Raw genomic sequence first — 19518 nt, 5'->3', positions numbered from 1 at the left:
CGCACATCCTTCTTTTTACAAAGATTCATAGCTCCATACTCCTGTTCTCCCGCATAGATGAATATGTAAAATGTTGGAATTACGATTATCATTACTCCAAAACCCATAGGTATTAGTAGATAGACACATCGCTAGAGTTAACATATCCTTGAGACACAGTTAAGAACATGCCATAAAACACACAAGGAACACTAGATTATTCAATGCCCAACAATATCCACCCCCCCCCCCCCCCCCCCCCAACATGAGCTAGGCATGTTTTGAGCTGGAGACCTTTGGCTCCGATACCCCTTGTTGGAACCACAATTGTTGTCATACCAAAACCCATAGATATTTGTAAATAGACGCATCTCAAGAGATAATGGATCCTTTAGAGGTGGTTAAGCACATGTCGCAAAGCACACGGGGAGCGCTAGATTATCCAATGTCCAACATGAAAGTTGAAAATGAAAAAAAAAGGTTGAAAATGGAATAAGAGGTAAACACACTATGAGTCCCTTTGTTAATATTTCTGTCAATGTTAATGTCAGAGCACTCTTCGGTAACGTCCCACACGCCTCATCCCCCACCCCCTCTCACAACGCTTTCTCAAAGCACTGTGTTAGTGTTAGTTCCAACGTTAGTATCAGAGCAATCACCGACAGAATGGTCATTTACAAAATTACTCTAATTTTCATTTAAAAATAATTTGTAAGACATTGAGAAATACCAAAATTAATTTTTTATGACTGGCAGAATCTGTAACATGCCAGTTGTTGTACTCGCGTGACACATGATTGATCCCCTACAACTCCCACTATAACCTCTGGGTGCAACTGCACGGCCTCCAAGCACAGGGCATGGGTAAGAAGAGGTTTGAATCTGTGACCTGCACAGCAGCAGAGATGCCTTAGCAGTACATTCACTAGCCAACAAGTCGCACCCCTAGGGGTTACAAATCCCTGTATTAAATTTCCCTTCACCAAGGGAATAATGTCACATCAAAGCTCACTCAGCCAATCAAAAATTAAAAATAAGATTTTCAAAGCTTAGAAAAATATTTTTGAATTGATAAAAAAATGGAAATATTTAATATTTTATAAACACTTGGATTAAAAGGGCTAAAAAACGAAAAAACTCAACAAACTAATCGGGAGTCAAAAAGCTTTGACGATAAAGATGAGGCGAATATTGTATTTCGCGATAAAATAGAGAATAAAATTATATTTATAAAATACACCAGAAAAATTCTAATATCTCATGCCTACTTTTGTTGCCTCTACCGTGGCCTCCCAACTTACAATTTCACATTAATTACGAATCATTGATATATTAATTAATGTGAATCGTGGACATGTTTGTAAGTTATAGTAAAGGACCGTTGAACCATTGATATATTATTCCATTGCATTTTCTGCGAAAGGAGTATAGGTTCATTTTCGCATAAAAGTAACCGACAATTATTTACGACATTCAATAGAAGAAAATTATTTTATATAAATATTTATTATGAACCTCATTTTATTCAATATTCGAAATGAATGAATACGTACACATGCAGATTTAGTCCTCATTACTATTAAATATGTAAATTATTCGAGGAATTTCGTTGACTAGCGTGTATTCACTAAAAATTGAGCTTTCACGTTGGTGATTTATCTGATTGAAAGGGAATATAATAGTAATATCATTATTATTTTTTTATTCAGATTTTTGTGATTCATAATGAATTAAGTAAAGTTTTTCAGTAGAAATCATATAATAGAAATTTTTGGCTAGTGCGTTTCAAACCAACAAGTGTGGTTCATCATCGGAACCAGATGAAGAGGCAGAACATGGCAAAGACTTAAATAGAGAGAAATGTAGAGATATAATTTCAAGTAATGGTTATATTTGAAGAATAATATTTCTCTTATGTGATTTCTACCGAAAGACTTTGCTTAAATCATTATTGTTGTTTGATAATAAAAAAAAGACTAAATAATAATAATAATAATAATAATAAATAAATAAATAAATAAATTTGATTTTCAACTTCATAAATTGAGGCCAATGCACACGAATGCAATGTAAAATATATTTTAAATATTATTAAATTAATATCTTGCGCATAAATTTCTTTATATTTAATTTAACATTGCAATGGAATGGACTTTAGTGAACAAATTGGAAGGGCATTTAACAAATAAATTAAGAGCATATATTCACTCCAAAAGTTTATATATAATTGTATTTAATTGAAAGTAACAAACAAACAAATTATACATTTTATTAAAAAAATGTTTAATAAAATATCACTCTTTCAAACACTGATATTGTTAGAAATAATTAATTACTCAATAAATTTTTTTAATTTAAATAAAACTTAATAAAATAGTGTATCTAAATTTAAAAAATAATATTGGATTAGTTTGCTTCTATTCAATTTACATTTTTCAAAATTTACATCATGGATGAGATGAAGGTATTTGCCCAATAAAAATGGCTTTCAAGCTTTCATTAGTTTTTAAACATCATAACTTATATTCCAATCTACCTCATTTAGAGCATGAGGTGCAATAAGAGAGAGAAAAATTAACATACCTAATGTGTCCAACAAAATCCTTGATCTATCATGACATTTTATCTTATTTAGTTTTAGTAAAATAATAGTAAAATTGGAATAACAAGAATAGTTTGCCATAATGATATTAGACATGGAATAATTTCAAACAATTCAGGTTCATTTCCACATAGATCCCATGCTCTATGCATATGTTTTTTTGTGTATGATTTATAAATAGTACAAACAAACTCATACATCTCACCAAACATCTAACAACACCCATAATAGGTCAATCTTCAACAATGATTTTTTCACATATGCATGTTAACCATGTTCTTATTTGAGCATCTCTATCATCTATCTCCTCATAATAATGGTGAGGATTAAAAATCTTAGCAATATTAAATATTGGCAAATCTACGAGCCTCATATTCTTCATTACAAAGCTCTTGCCCAAAAAAATGTAATCATCTAGTGTCCCTTATGTATATGTATTGGGACAAATAATGAACTCCAATGGACGTACATGTAGCATACATGCACCATTTGAAAACTAAAGAGTTCCTTTTTGTGCTTTCTTCAAAAAAACATGATGTGTGTGTTGTACAAACTCCAAATATGCCTCCTAACACTGCTTATGAAGCATGGTAATTGTAATATATAAACTAGTTCCTATAGAATTAATATATAGGTAATCCTTTTAGAACTTGTGATTCAATCTATTTAACTCAATAACAACATTTCCAAGTAAATGGATGCAAAATTGTACTTGAAATATTGTTACCAAGTCATACATTTTTTTATCCCCCTACACTGAACTTTTTAACAAAGCTGACATGAGCTTATCAAGTCTTCCCATGACCATTCCTCTAGACAACCACCTAATTTGGTGAATTTGTAACACCTCTAACTTGGTGATTTGAAATGTTTCCATTACTTCTTCTAGTTCTCCATGTCTTTAACTAGATTGTCCAAGCCAAGAATAAACTTTATTTGTGAAGTTGTCAATAAATATCACCTCTCGAAATGAGTTGAAGCATCATTTGTTGTTAATTCTTCTCAATGATATATGAAATGAATATATAATAAATGAGGAGGATGTCGACATAATTTTGTTGATAAACATTCCAATATACCCCTCATGGAATAAGCCCCATCCAATCCAAATCCAACTAATTTCATCAAGGATAGATTCATTTATGCTAAAAGAGTTATTATTGCATCATAAATAGATTCAATTGTTCCATCCTTAATTTGAGGTAAGTGTATGAATATTTTCATGCATTGGCCTCTTCCTTATTTGTCAAATATGTAATGTAAATAATGATATGTTGCTCCATAGTTTTGTTTATACTTTCTTCAACCAAAATTGAGTAGAATGGACTCTCATAAATCTTGAGAATATAATTATTTTGACCAAAGTAAGAATTTACTTTAGAAAACTATTTACCAACACCTAGGCTTACACTACTTATAAAATTTTATTAACATATCTATTACAAATAGTATTGACAATCTATTCCATCTATTACCAAAATCTTCCAACTACATTTTATTGTTCCAAGTGTATCTAATTTTAGAAGGCTTTATATCAATCATATTGAGGGAACTAATCAGGTCCTCCATAGTTTCTTGGTGCACATCCTTGACTAGTGACCCTCCTCTCTTTACTTTTTGATTAAATATGGTATTAACATCTCCGCTAATGATGCAATTTGTAAATAAAATCAATATATTTAAGATCTATTAAGTATTTCCAGTAATATTTCTTTTCCCTAAAGAGGATAGGCATATAAAGATTTACAATAGTGCATACCTGATTAAGAGCCAGAATGTTGAAAGAAGCAGTGATCTAATGTTGGGTTTTTTTACTCTTTATTAGTTTTAATTGATCTAGCTCCCATAATGTACATACACCTCCTAATGTATCCCAAGAACTTACCTCAAGATGGCAATCCTTGTTCCATATCTTTTTGTGCTTGGATGAGAAGTCCTTCTCATCTAACTTAGTCTTGCAGAAAAGGCCTATTGTTTGATTTTCTTTCAATAGCGAATAATTTGCTTCTATGATTATTTTATTGGGACCCAAGCCCTGCAATTCCTGGAGACTATATTCATTACTTACTTTTTGGTTGAGACACCCCCTTCAAGGGGCATATCGTCACACCGTTTTTCCCTTATTTGTTACCATGGCTAACTAGCTCGTGGGGTATGGTGCTTTTATATCCCAGTTCCTTATCTTTCTTAGTTTGGGCTACACAAATCTCCCTGTTGGTTTTCCTTCCTATACGTCGGGTTCTCCTTTCCATGTCTTTGGATTTTTTAGCTTCTGATTTTTTATCTGTTGAAGTGGCTATTCTATATGAGTCAGTGACCTCCTTTGATGAGAGGTAGATATCCTCTTCTTCTTCAAATAAGTTTGCTGAAGCATTTTGAGAGGTTTCAGGAGCTCGATTCTCTTCTTCTGAATCTTTCTTTGGACTTTGAGGTGGGATGTTTTGAGGAACTGGCTCTGTATATTTATGGGAAAGTCCTTCTTCATCATTCAGATCTGCTAAAGCTTTATATTTATTATTTTCTCCTGAATGGCTACCAAATTGGATAGTGCCTTCCTGTTTTTTATTTGTCTTATTAGGGTTTGCCACGTCCTTAGGCTACTAGACATTCTTCTAATGTTGAGGATAATGTTGTTGATTAGGACCTCTTCTCCTTTTGGATTATTGCCATTGATCCTCCTCTTCTCCCTGATTTTCATAGATAGTTAGGGCTTTGGTGCAGTTCCTAGTGAAGTGACCATATTTGTGGAAAATATGGCACTTGAATGGTAATTTGTCATCATCTATTTCGTGAATGTGCGTCTAGTCATGTATGCATAATTTTACTGCCACTAGAAGACCATTTCCCATATCCACTTCTACACAAATTCAAGCATAAGCAAATAGACCTTCCCTAGATTCAACACAATCAGTATATTTTCACTGAGAGTTTCTAATGAGCTTGAAGGTGGCATTATTCCAGCAATAAAGAGGGAAATATGGAAACTTAACCTAAACTGGGACTTTCATAGGGATACCAAAATCTAGATTGAAGTTAGGGTTTCATATGTCCAAATACAAACCTTGAGGTCCCATAAAGTATGGGTTGATTCTGAAAATAAGGTCCCTATCTTCCTTGAGCTCAAAATGAAAGGTGAAGAAACCCTTTTCGACAAAGGAGGAACCACTTCCCCTATCATTTTTTCTTTCCAATTAGTCTTGATCCATGATATAACTGATCTTAGTGAAAGCCCAAAGTTAGTAAATTGGCCAATCAAGCCTCGTTTGGTGAGTTGAAGGGCCCTTGATTAGGCCTGAGGGTTTGGAATCACAACTTTAGGGATATCATCAAGCTTCTTAACAAATTTGGAGGAAGGGGATTTTGGAATTTGGGTCCATTAGCTACTAGGTTATTGAAGGTTGAAACCTCCAGGGCTAACTTGTAATCTTGGGCCAAACTACCCACAAAGGGCTGCCCGGTCAGAAGAAAAATATTAGAGACCTCAAAATCTCAGAGCGCTTACCATTGCCAAAGACACAGACCGTTAATGAGAGGGAAGGAGGATTGTAATTATATGAAACCGACATCAGGAAGGTCTGCAACCTGCTTCATTGGAGGATCCAAGCCAGTCCAGGCTACTACTCAAAATTAGAGGCTATCACACATCACAAGGCCGTAAAGCCTAGGGTTTTCGCAGAAACATCATTTGTCCAAACAAACGGTAGAGCATATTCTCATCCCAGAATATGGCTCAATTTAACTATTATATATTTTGAGTTTTTTTTTTTAGTGATACAATTTTTACCAAATCTTGATTTTTTGTTATTTAAAACCTATGTAGCATTTGGATTGAGAAAATTTCTCAACTAAAACATGTGATTCCAACAAACCTTACCGGATTTGGAAAAAAAATAAATGTATTAGCTAAAATTAAAATATAAGAAAGAAGTTTTTGTGAAAAAATTTATAAGGAAAAGTCACCACAGAGTCATTTGGCACAAAAAGAGACCATTATAAAAATAAATATTAGTAATAATACATATCATAATAAATTAATTAGTTGTCATAAAAAAAGTGTGATAAAAAAACTTACATTGGTTAAAACTATAAATCTTTGAAAACTAATTTTAAATAGCATATAGTTGACATAAGTCATATTAAAATCATTATATGATTACTGCAAACCACTCTTTGAAATCCAAATATCTTATTTATTTTGAAATTAAATTTTTTTATAATAATTTTAATTATACAAATAGTTACAAAATAGATATAAACATTATTTTTGAATGCTAATCATTCAATATCATGATAAATAAGATATGATTCAATCTCGCTATCACACATTTTGAGTTTTTCTTTTTCCTACAATCTAATCATATAATTTTTAAACAAATTTTAATTTTTAATTATTTAAACTCCATTAAATTATGGTTCATTTTAACTATTATATATTTTGATTTTTTTTTTCTCTTCCAAATTATATTATACCATTTTTCACCAAATCACCAAATCTTGATATTTTTTTTGGTATGTGTTGGTGTATATGCACTAGCTGTAGACTAGCCGTAGACTTAGACTAGCTGTAGACTAGTTGTGCTGGTATACATGCACCTAGATTAGGTCCAGTGAACTCATTGTTTGCATGCATGCGGCACAGCACACTTAGCTTTAGTTATTGCATGCACAACTAAGCTTAACTTAGGTGCTTTTATGTATTTATTGTAAACCTCATAATGTAGAATTTACTTTTCATTCTTTCTCAATTCTTGCTCGCTTTCTTCTTTGCCTTGCAAGCTTGTTATTGTTTTACAGATCTAGATCTATCTGTGTTTCTCAAAATCTTACATGGTATCAGAGCACAGGGATTTGTAAATCAGTGCACAAGCAATTTATTTGCAGGTTCAGAAGATTGAAGCAACAAGAAAGAATGGAGTCTAAATTGGAGTTTCCACCATCGGCAATTCTCACTCCATATAACTATTTCGAATGGAAGCCAAAGATTCAACTTCATCTCAGAAGTAGAGGCTTATTTCGAATAACCATGGAAACGGAAGTTGAACCAACATCGGCAGTGGAGAAATCAAGATATTTCAATCGCATGGACGAGGCCTTCGGCATCCTATGTTTATCTATTTCTCCAGAATTGCTATTTCATGTTGAATCATGTTCAACTCCAAATCAGGTATGGAAAATTTTGGAAGAATTGTTTGGAAAACAAAATGAAATGCTTAGAATGGTAGAGGATTCGATTGCAATCTATAGAAATAGTCGTAAAAGCTTTAGCTTAGAACCGGAGGACCCGCATGTCGCCAGCCTGTGCGCCACCAACTACGTCCACGGTCTCCTAGAAACCCACGGTGGTGACCCTAACCGGTTGGAGGTGGCGGCCTGCTACGACGATGACGACGAACCTCTTCATTCTGAAGCACAAGAATGGATCATACCTGCTGAGGCAGAGAAACCAGCAGCAGAGGCTGAAGCTGTGGAGGAAAAGAAGCCTGAAGATGAAGCTGCAAAGGCTCCGGAGGAGCCCAAAAGTGATGAAATACCTGTCAAGGAAGATGAGCCCAAGCTGGCCGAAGAACCTCCTGTGGCCACGAAAATGGTGCCCGTTTATGCCGTCTGCAGACCTTATGGTTCGTCCAACAATAACAATGTTCAGTCCTGCATGTGTGTTCCGGGCTTTGTTCCCAAGGACAGCCGCGAATGGGAATCTGGGCAGTGGACAAGCGGTTGTGTTCGGAAGACGCCGTCACAGTGCAGCCACTATCCAAACCGGACAACCGCTGACGGGTTTGTAGAGTTGAGCAGCAAATCTATGCCCCCGGCCGGAAGAATCCTGTACAGTGAGCAACGACAGTGCGAGGAGGTCTGTCTCGGCAATTGTTTGTGCACTGCAAATGCCTATGTTCTTAACACAAGTTCGCACTCACAGGCTTGTGTAATATGGTTCGGTGAATTGTTAAACCTCTACGATTTCGCCATTGGCACCTCTCTGTTCTTTCGGTTAGATGCCTCTGATGAGCCGACTTCCTTTAGCGTGAAGGCGGAGGGCACGAACATGAACCTTCCACCGGACTTCCAGAAGACGAGGCTCATGACCCGGCTGAGCTACACGCTAGACGAGATCGAGGGCCCGCTGGAAGTCTCATCGGATGGCAAGCTCAAGTTCGAGGAGAAGGACAGCATCGACTACGCGGCGGTCACCGTTCAGCTGCCCGGAGACGAGCGCGTGCCCTTCCTGTTCACCGTCAAGCAGCTTGTGGCCTCGGGCACGCCCGAGAGCTTCAGCGGGCAGTTCCTCATGCCGGCCTACCGTGGGTTTTACCCCAAGGGCCGTGGTGGCTCCACCGGCTACGACAACGCCGTGGCGCTCCCAGCTGGAGGTCGCGGTGACGAGGACGAGCTGGCGAAGGAGAATATCAAGGTCGTATCGGCGTCCAAGGGAAGTATCACCCTCAGCGTCAGCAAGAGTAAGCCCGAAACGCACGAGGTGATTGGTGTGTTCGAGAGCCTTCAGCCCTCCGACACCGATTTGGGCTCCACGGCGCCCAAGGACGTTAAGATCCAGGGCATATGGTATGCACAACTTGGAAAAGCCTTAGCTCTCCTTGCCCTTGGCTCCGCAATAACAGTAACACCCTGCGAGATCGACTCGGGGTGAAGACACGACTGCCTAGCAGTTGCTTTTTTTAACTTTTGCATTATATTTTGAGGGGGGTTTTTCTTCCCACTGGGTTTTCCCTCTTTCCTCATTTTTATGCATTGTATATGGGTACCTAAAATGGCCGTGTTGCCGGGACTCATTCATTATTGCATCACACTCACCTAAGTTACGCTTAAGGGGGGGTGTTGGTGTATATGCACTAGCTGTAGACTAGCCGTAGACTTAGACTAGCTGTAGACTAGTTGTGCTGGTATACATGCACCTAGATTAGGTCCAGTGAACTCATTGTTTGCATGCATGCGGCACAGCACACTTAGCTTTAGTTATTGCATGCACAACTAAGCTTAACTTAGGTGCTTTTATGTATTTATTGTAAACCTCATAATGTAGAATTTACTTTTCATTCTTTCTCAATTCTTGCTCGCTTTCTTCTTTGCCTTGCAAGCTTGTTATTGTTTTACAGATCTAGATCTATCTGTGTTTCTCAAAATCTTACAGTATGGACCAATTCTTTTAATGAAATCTTAATGAAATTGATTTCGCAAATTTCAGAACTCAAATTTGTGGTTCTCATTTAAACCATCTATCTCTGAACACGGATGCCCCTAAAAAAACGCTGAATATTTTATCCCATTCCTCTGATGGTTCGGTAAGTCAGATTTCATAACTCAAAATTATAACTCTCATGCATCCGTAAATGAGAACTCACGGACAGATCAGACAGAGGACATGATTTTATAGTCAGCGGATTGACGGGAAAGAACCAGACAGTGCGCCGGGCCGTTTTATGTGACTTCACGTGTTGAATTCGTGATACTCTCCCCTCAATTCCTATAAATTCAGTTCCACCATGTCATCACATGGGGCATACTTCCCACAAAATGATTGTCAGAAATTTGCAGATGCATATAGCGTATTTGGAGCGAGCAATATCATAAAAATGGTAGAGTTAATGCTATACGACATGGAAATAATAATCCCAAGCCGGACAGCAGCCATGCATATCAGAGACCTTTTGTAGTCATATATGTCAGACACTTGTGCAAGTATCGTCTCTGTTTGAAGACAATTTTGCAGGTTGCGTTTCAGCGTGAAGATAGAAGGACCGAAGTCAGACACGAACCATTAAAAAACTCAGAAAAAAGTATTTAAAGAATTTTTGTACTTAGGTAAACTGATATGGGCAAACATTAATTTAACAATCTTGCTCACACTCCAAAAACACCTACGCGATTTTGATCACACTCAACAACAACATCAAAATTAATTTCACTCTGTCATGAATTAAATGTAAAATTGTCTGTTGAATTAAACATGAATGTAAAATCCATTTTGATGGTAAAGGTAGAAGAGTAGAGAGGTTAGAGAGTAAGAAGAAGAAAAAGAGCGCAAGTCTCTGTGGAGAAAATTGTGGGCCAATTTTTGGTGGGCGCCTAAAACGGCAATTTCACTGTGTTTGAGCGTAAGTTTAAATCTCTGTAAAATTCTATTTTATTTTGTAAATGAACTACAATCTCATGAAAATGTATTTTTCATGTTCAAAAAATGAATATTAAGTTTTAGTATGTTGCTCCAAACCTATCGTGTTAGCATTGTGCTAAGGTAGCTCCACTAAATCAACTTAGCGGTGAGAACCTAGTTTCACGAAAATAACTTTGCAAAAATTATAACTCTCTGCCTCTCCCGTCCGCCAAAACGAAAATTAAATTCGCTAAATATTTCTAACAATGTATAAGTCTTCATATATTTGATTTGTATGTTAATGAACATAACTTTTTGTTTGAGATGAATATTGAGTCTCAGGCTGCACTGTAACTTCAGAAAATTATTATCATTATATCCGCTTGGTTCACAAAATTATTATCATTATATTCGCTTGGTTCAAACTTGAATTGATTTATGTTTTAATAAAGATAACAATGTTGATATTTATAGGTTACTTATACTACTTTTCCATTTTCTTATTTTGTAGAATATATCATATAAATGTGTTTTTTTAATGTATGATATAAATATATTATATAAATAAATAATATAATATAACTTATCATTTGATTTAGATTGTAAATTTGATTTAGATTATAAATTTAAGTTATAGTTATAAATTTAATTATAAAGCTAATTATTCATTATTTTTTTATTAGCTTTGGTATTTTAATGCCTTTAATTTTTAATGTTTTGAGTGTATAGTGATATTATATAATTTTTTAAATGATTTATATTCAATTATATATACATAATATATATAGTTGTGTTGGAGAAAGATTATGAAGAAAGATTATTTAATGTTAACAATAAAATTAGAAATTATTATATTAAATTTCATCATATTATTTGTGTGTGACGATAATCATTCCACCCAATCACTTGACATAAACCTAAAATAAAATCTTCCCATTTTTCTTTTTTTCTCAAAAAATCCTATACATTTTATAATAACAATTTTCTTCCACTATAAAATCTTATCTCTTCTCTTGGGCATGATAATAAATGAAATAACTTTTTCATTTTTTTCCATAAATCTTGGAAAGTCTTCAAGAACCATCTTCCTCCCTAGAATAGAAGAAATAACCATCTTCCTCCATTATAAAATATTTTCTCATTTTCTTCCTCATGCTCATAGAGAAATAACTATTTTACTTTTTTTTCCATAAATCTTGCAAATATTTTAATAACTATTTTCCTCCCTAGGATAGAAGAAATAAACATCTTCTCCATTATAAGATCTTCTCTAGCTCTTTCTTATGGTGACAGAGGAAATAACTCTCTTACTCTTTTCTATTAAAATACTGCAAAGTTTTTAATAACCATCTTCCTCCTTAGCATAGAAAAACAACCATCTTCCTGCAATGTAAAATCTTTTCTTTTTGTAATGCTCATGGATAAGCTAACATTTTTACTCTCTTCTATAAACTCTCCAAAGCCTTTAATAACTATCTTCCTCTCTTTCCTGCAAAGACCTTTTAGAGAACATGTTTCTCACACATTTTTAAGGAGCAGAACCAAGTAACAGATCTCTTGTCAAAGGATTCACGGTTTCTAGTCTGTTAGGGTTCTGAGCGACCCACCAACGGCGCCGACAGCACACCAGGCAAGATCATCACAGGAGGTGAGAAAGCCTCTGCAGCGTTTCAGAGCTGCAGAGCACTAAGGCTACGCTATGGCACAACCTCTGGGGGGGGCGTCAGAGCCCTCCCCGTCGCAGAGTGACCCTGCGCAAAACGTCATTTTCGGTTCAGTGGACAAGGAAATCCTGAACAGGGGAAAAAAACCCCAAAATGACAACAAGGAAAATGGAAGACGGAAAGAAGGAGACAGCGGTCCACAAGAAGGAGCAGAAAAGCCTGAAGAAGGCCTGAAAATTTCCTCAACAACGTGCAGACCTGTGGCCAAGGAGCGGCCACGAATAGAGCTGCCGGGAGACAAGATTGATAGAAGAATAGAGTACATGCGCGATCATGCCCTCATCGGGAAGTTCATAGGGTTCTGGCCTACTGAGAAAGCCCTTTATGGTTGGATAGCGGCGAAATGGAAACCTAAAGGAGATGTCATGCTGCAGCTAGGGCCGAAAGGTTTCTTTACAGCAATCTTTTTCTGCCAAGAGGATAAGTACAGAATACTAGTAGAAGGGCCCTATTTTTTTAACTCAGCAGGATTATACCTGAGGGAATGGATCCCCAGATTTAATCCAGATAAGGAAGATCTGACGTGGGCGCCAGTTTGGATCAGATTATACTCTCTCCCGGACGAATACTGGGATGAGGACATCCTCAGAGGGATCGGAAATGGGGTGGGAGAGTATATCAGAGCGGCAGAAGAAACCAAATCTCGTAAGTACATCTCCTACGCTCGAATATGTGTTTTCATTCGCCTCAATGAAGCTCTTCCAGAGTCTGTAACCCTCTCACATCGAGATGAAGAATGGATCCAGCCTCTCGACTATGAACATGTTCCATTTCGGTGTAGGAAATGTCATGCCCTAGGACATCTCTTTAGGGATTGCCCTCAAAATGTCCAAATCAGCATCCCTGACTCTTCTGGTACCCCTGGCCAGGATGGCTTCACTAAAGTCTCAAGCAGGAAGCGCTCTCACAAAAAGCCCCAAAATGGGTACAAACCCCAGCCTAACAAATCCCATGGCCCAGTAACCAAGAACAGCTTTGATATTCTTGGCCAATCCTCAGATGAGTTCCCTACCAATGCTGATGCCAACCCTGATCACCCTTCTTCCTCTTCACCTCCCCCTCCATCTAAATCCCCTCCCAAATCTACGTCCCCCATCATCATCCCCACCATTCTTAAACGAGATCAGGAAGGTACCGCAGAAATCCACAAGGAAATGGAAGTTGATGGAAAAGCAGACCTCCCCCAGAATCCAGAGACCAGCATTGAAGACAGCAATCAAGTGCAAATAATGGAAGAAGAGCCAGAAAGCATAGATCTGAATGGCTTAGATATTTTGGAATTAGAGCTTGCATGCAAAAAGAAAGCATTCGATTCAATTCCAGAGCTCCAACTTAATAAGCTCGAAGTGATCATCTCACGAGCCTATCATCAGCACCAACTCGGGATACAACCAGGAAGCCAATGGGATGGAAATCTGCGCCCAAAGGACACAAAAAAGAGAGGAAGAAAGACAGATCTGCAAAGAACAATAGAGATTGGGAAAATCCTGGTGGACTCAGGCAGATACGCTAAGTTGACAAAGTACTACAAGCCCTCTGTCAATGGTTAATCATGAAGCTGGTGTCTTGGAATGTAAGAGGGCTAAACAGCCCCGGAAAACTCAGGATGTTAAAAAACATGATAAAAAAGGAAAAGCCACAAATGTGCTTTCTCCAGGAAACTAAGTGTAACAGTACTACGCTAGGCAGCATTCTCTCAAAAGCCTGGCCTGGATGTCGGTCAGTTGCAGTAGACGCCTCTGGAGCTTCAGGAGGGTTGGCAATCGCTTGGAATACCCAAGCGGTATCCCTCTCGGATTTTCATGCAGCACACTACCTTATACAGGCGACCTTTCACATTTTGGGCACCAATATTCACGGCAACTTGTCAAATGTTTACTTCCCACAAGACACAGGAAGTAAAGTAGCTCTCCTTGACACGATTGAAGCTCTAAGTAACAACAGAAGGCATCCACTGTGGATCGTTGCTGGGGACTTCAACATGATCACCAAAACTGAAGAGAAGATAGGAGGGAGGAGTAGAATGGAACCTGAAGTCAATCGCTTCAAGGAATTTATCCAATCGACATCTCTTATAGATATGCCGTTTTGTAATGGCACCTTCACTTGGAGCAATCGCAGAGCTGGCAAACATCAAATCGCCTCCAAACTGGATCGCTTCCTCCTCTCAGACAACGCGGTCCACCTAGGAGGAGACATCTCAGCAGCCATACTTGCTCACACTGGATCGGATCACTGGCCAATAGCTCTACAGTGGCAAAGACCAGGTAACTTAATCAAAAGACCCTTCCGCTTTGAAGGATTCTGGCTTACGCATCCCACTTTCAAGGACTTTGTCAAGACCACCTGGGCCTCGTTCATTCCCCCAGAAGGAGCAAAAATGTATCAATTCCAGCAGAAGTTAAGATTTCTCAAAAGTCACCTAAAAAGATGGAACAGGGAAACCTTTGGAAATATCTTCGAGGCGCAGCAAGAGTTAACTCAGGATCTGGAGGTTCTCCACCAAAAGATTATCTCGGAAGGGCACACGGAAGCCACTCTGGAGCAGGAACGACTCATCCATAGCCAGCTGGAGGATAGGAGAAAGCAGGAAGAAATCTACTGGAGGCAAAAGTCAAGAGTCAGATGGCTGAAGGAGGGGGAACGTAATACCAAATTCTTCCACAGAACTACAGTCCAGCGAAGAATGCATAACAATATACCCTTCATCCAAAACCAATCGGGGGCAAAAGTAGAGACACATGAGGAAATTGAAGAGGTGCTCCTCAATCACTTTCAACAGGTCCATCAAGAGCAAAGAGAAGATCGACGACAGGCCATTAGCAAAATTATCCGCAATGTTCCAAAGCTCATTACGGAGGAACACAATGAACTCCTAATGCGCCCTATTCTTCCCCAGGAAGTGGATGAGGCAATGACGCAGCTCAAAGAAGGTAAAGCCCCTGGCCCAGATGGGTTTACTACCACATTTTTTCACTCTTTCTGGGATATGATAAAGGAGGAAGTCTGGCAGATTGTTGAAGAATCCAGGGCTATGCGCTGGCTTCTTCCCTCTCTCAACTCCACATTCATCACTCTCATCCCCAAGGAGGAGGATTCCATTACCCCTGATAAATTCAGGCCAATTGCCTTATGCAACGTCATTTACAAAGTCATATCAAAGGTCATAGCAAATCGGCTCAAACCCCTCCTTCCCGGGCTCATCTCTCCAGAACAGTCAGGGTACGTGGAAGGCCGACAAATTATGGATGGTATTCTACTCACTCACGAAATCATTCACTCCCTCAAGCACTCAAAGCAAGCAGGTATGCTTCTTAAATTAGATCTTTCCAAAGCATTTGACAAACTAAGTTGGAGTTATATACATCATATGCTAAAAGCTTTTGGTTTCTGCTCCTCTTGGGTTCGATGGATCATGAGCCTCATAATGTCCACTCATTTTTCAATCCTTGTGAACGGCATTCCCTCCCGCCCCTTCAAACCCTCCAGAGGTATTCGGCAAGGGGATCCCCTTTCTCCCTTTCTCTTTGTTCTTATGGCTGAAGGGTTAGGTCGTCACATTAAACAAGCCCTCCATTCTCATCAGATCAAAGGCATCTCCGTGCACAACTCCTCAGCCACCTCTCATCAGCAGTTCGTTGATGACACTATGCTCTTTGGTTATCCCTCTGTTCAAGAAGCCCTCCGTCTTAAATCCCTCCTCCAGGATTTTTCGGAAGCATCTGGCACGCACATCAACTGCTCTAAATCGCAGGTTTTCTTCTTTCATACTCCACCTTCGGTCAAATCTGCTGTAACTCGCATCTTGGGCTTCCCCTCTGCTTCACTCCCATCCAAATACCTGGGCGCACCCCTCACGGCATCAGCCATTAAGCATCCCGCGTGGCGCTCCCTTCTTGAGAAACTTGAAAACCGTCTCAACCTCTGGACATATAGATCTCTTAACTTAGCCAGTCGAGTTGTTCTCATCAAATTGGTCCTGCAGGCAATGCCTCTGTACCTGTTCTCTATTCTAGCCGCGCCAAAGTGGGTACTAAAAAGCATAAGAAACCTTCAGCGTAATTTTCTATGGAGCAGCTCAGCCACCAATCGCAAATGGGCCCTGGTTAAATGGACCAATGTATGCCTGCCCAAAGACAAGGGGGGCATTGGGCTAAGGGACCCTGAGTACAGCAATTCTATTATGAATGCCAAGATCTGGTGGCAATGGATCACTAACCCAGATAAGCCCTGGGTCAAAATCTGGACGGCCAAATATGCCGGAAATAGACCTCAAGAAGAACTCATCAGATTCACTCCTACCGAAAAGGGATCTCTAATATGGAATGCCGCCAAACAACACTATCAGTTAATTCAAAAGCACAGCTTCTGGGAAATAAGGAATGGCCGCACTGCAAGATTTTGGACTGATGCTTGGAACCAAATGCCCAAACTCAAAAATGTTCTTCACCCTTCTTTGATACCTGAAAGGCAGGAGGAGCAACAGGAAAAAGTTCACCAATTCTGGTCGCCGGAAATGGAGTATGGTTTTAGAAAATGGAAACAGAGCAACCAAATTCTCAACAACATAGATGCTCGGAAGGAAGAAGAGCTAAGGATCGAGCTAAGGAAAAGAAGCATTAGGCAGGATAATGGTGGGGATATCCTCAGATGGGGATACCAACCCAAGGGATCCTACTCTACCTCAGAAGCCTACAAGGTGATATGCAACTCCCCCACGCCCCCAGACCCTTTGTGGAGGAAAATATGGGAGATCGGACCCTGGCCAAAAATCTCCTACTTTCTCTGGCTGGTCGGACATAAAAAAATTCTCACATGGGATAAGCTTAGAAAGCGAAACTTCCATGGCCCCTCAATTTGTCATAACTGCTTTCAAAGTGAAGAGACTCTCCAACACCTCTTGGATACCTGTCCTCTAGCCAATCAACTTTGGGACAAGGTCAGTTTCAGATGCCAAATTAAATGCAGAAGGGAAAACGACATCATCAACTCCATAAGACAATGGCCAAAGCATCCCTACAAAAGCAAGATCCTTAATCATTTATGGAGCATCATCCCGGGGATAGTCCTATGGAATGTCTGGAAGGAAAGAAATCAACGCATATTCAAAAACAAACGATCTCCTACTGAAGAAACCTGGAGCAGGATACACAGGAACATACAAGAGACGGTGGCGCTTCAAGTTTGGACTAAGGAAGAGCTCCCATCCACTGATAATGAACATAACATTCTAAACAATTGGCAGCTGCAGTTACCTCAAGAAACGCTCAAGAATAGCATACCTAACAGCAACTTCAAGGACATCTGCCATTGGAAAGCCCCCCCTAAAAACTCATATAAGTTGAATTTCGATGGGGCTTCCAAAGGCAATCCAGGGGCTGCTGGATTTGGAGGCATACTGAGGGACCATGAAGGCACTCCTATGCAAATATATTTTGGGAACATGGGGTGGGATACCAACAACTCAGCAGAGCTGGAAGGGCTTTGGCAGGGTCTTCAGCAAGCTTGGAATCTCAATCTTCAACCCCTGATTGTAGAAGGCGACTCCCAGATTCTTATCAACATGGCCATCCGTATACAGAACGGCTCGCAAGCGAGGAAAGTAGCCCCCAGTTGGAGACTAGAAGCAAGGCTAAATGACATAGCACAAAAGCTAAGCAACACCAGAGCCATCTCCTTTGTACACACTAAAAGAGAAGGCAACAAAATAGCTGACCTCCTAGCTAACATTGGGGTCGAGACCGAACACCCCCTTCTGTTCGGAAGCATGAATATCATTCCTAACAGGCAACAGCTCCAGGAATGTGAAAGCCTGATCCAAGGAGAGGCCGTCTCCCCGGATGCGGGTGTCACCGAGCCAGGACATGGTGAGCCACATGACCAGCATGTGCCGCCACGTGATGAACAAAGGGATTTAATGCCCCTCGCCGCCGAGACGTTAAGTCGGGAGAAGCATTGTGGAATCCTTAATGAGGACGCTGGGAACGATGGAAAGCCTGCAGAGAGAATTCAATGCGAGCAAAACCCAAGGGAATGTCAGCAGGCTTAAGAGGGAAGGAATGTTGCTGTTCTGGGCGCAGAGTGCCGAGCAAGCAACTCAAATTTCTGAGGGAAAATGTGGCGCGATTGATGCTGAGAGTGAAGGCATTCATTTGGACGAGGTTTGCTTCCTGCTTGCTTATCCTGGGCGAGGTTTATGGGCAGTTGAGCTCTGCCTCGAGTCAATTTGGGGACTGCACTCAATTGGGAGTGAGCGCAGTAACAACAGGCCCTCAAGCACGGTTCTGGAGCAAGTTGAGGGCGGCGCTGAAGCCATGGCGCGATTGCGTGAAAGACAGCCGTGTAGGAGAGGTTCTGGGCGTGGTGAGTCTTCACGCCCCCCTGCAGCGGATGTCCACCATCATTGCTGCTGCTGCTATTGTTACAGAAGGGCGGGAGCCACACCAATTCCAGCCAGTCAGTTTTTGGAGGCCGGCAGCTCCAATGGAGGAGCGCCCATGCTTCCAGCGTTCGGCTCAGTCATTTTTACCCTGGGCAGCTCGCGGGATAATGCTGGCATTAACGCACACATCTCAGTTCTCTTTACGAAGGTTCCTGAGGAGAATGAAGAAGGAACGCAACCGGTCTCTGCTGAGATACTTCCAGAGGGCAATCGGGAGAAACGTCCAGTGTTGCAACCAACAACTGCAGAGGGTAATTCAGAGAAGGAGCTTCAGCAAGCCCCTACCCGACCTCAAGAGCAGAAGCCGCCGGCCACCGCGCAGGATCCTATGGCAATGTGGGCAGGCATCCCAGAAGGCCAAGGCTAGAGCAGCATTATCGAGGAAAAACCTGAAGATTAACTCCCAGAGGCACTCTCTGGCTTACATTCCTCTCTCTCAGGTCTGGGATAGGCTCGGGGTCTTGGCTGGTATCTGGATTATGCTAAATTTCTATGTTTGTATACTTTCAGTTCTTGTTCATGTTAAGTGTCTGTCTGTTATGCGTCTGGGCAAAGTCTGTTATGAGTCTTTCTGTTGGATGCCCCTGCGCGGGTCGTTTTGTTTCTACCTGGGATCAACTCTGTGTCATGTGTTTTGGTATAACCTGGAAGTGCTGCCCCT

The 19518-nt window shown here is 39.9% G+C and overlaps 2 protein-coding genes across 2 annotated transcripts; both read left to right on the top strand.

The window, feature by feature from the left end:
- Nucleotides 1–7238: 7238 nt before the first annotated feature.
- LOC149205609 (uncharacterized) lies at nucleotides 7239–9702 on the top strand. The gene has a single exon (XM_089393512.1). The coding sequence runs from the start codon at nucleotides 7491–7493 to the stop codon at nucleotides 9225–9227; it is 1737 nt and encodes a 578-aa protein (XP_089249638.1). The 5' UTR covers nucleotides 7239–7490; the 3' UTR covers nucleotides 9228–9702.
- A 4265-nt stretch (nucleotides 9703–13967) lies between these two features.
- On the top strand, nucleotides 13968–14980 carry LOC149205608 (uncharacterized). Its single transcript, XM_089397447.1, has 2 exons — nucleotides 13968–14682; nucleotides 14886–14980. Exons 1-2 carry the CDS (start codon nucleotides 13968–13970, stop codon nucleotides 14978–14980), a joined length of 810 nt encoding a protein of 269 aa, XP_089253573.1.
- The last annotated feature ends 4538 nt before the right edge of the window (nucleotides 14981–19518 follow it).

This window comes from Pinus tabuliformis, chromosome 1_2, assembly GCF_031772625.1.
Source record: "Pinus tabuliformis cultivar Carrire ecotype Pingquan chromosome 1_2, CPIR1, whole genome shotgun sequence".
In the NCBI taxonomy this organism is placed as follows: Eukaryota; Viridiplantae; Streptophyta; class Pinopsida; order Pinales; family Pinaceae; genus Pinus; species Pinus tabuliformis.
This window is presented reverse-complemented; position numbering and strand designations above follow the sequence as displayed.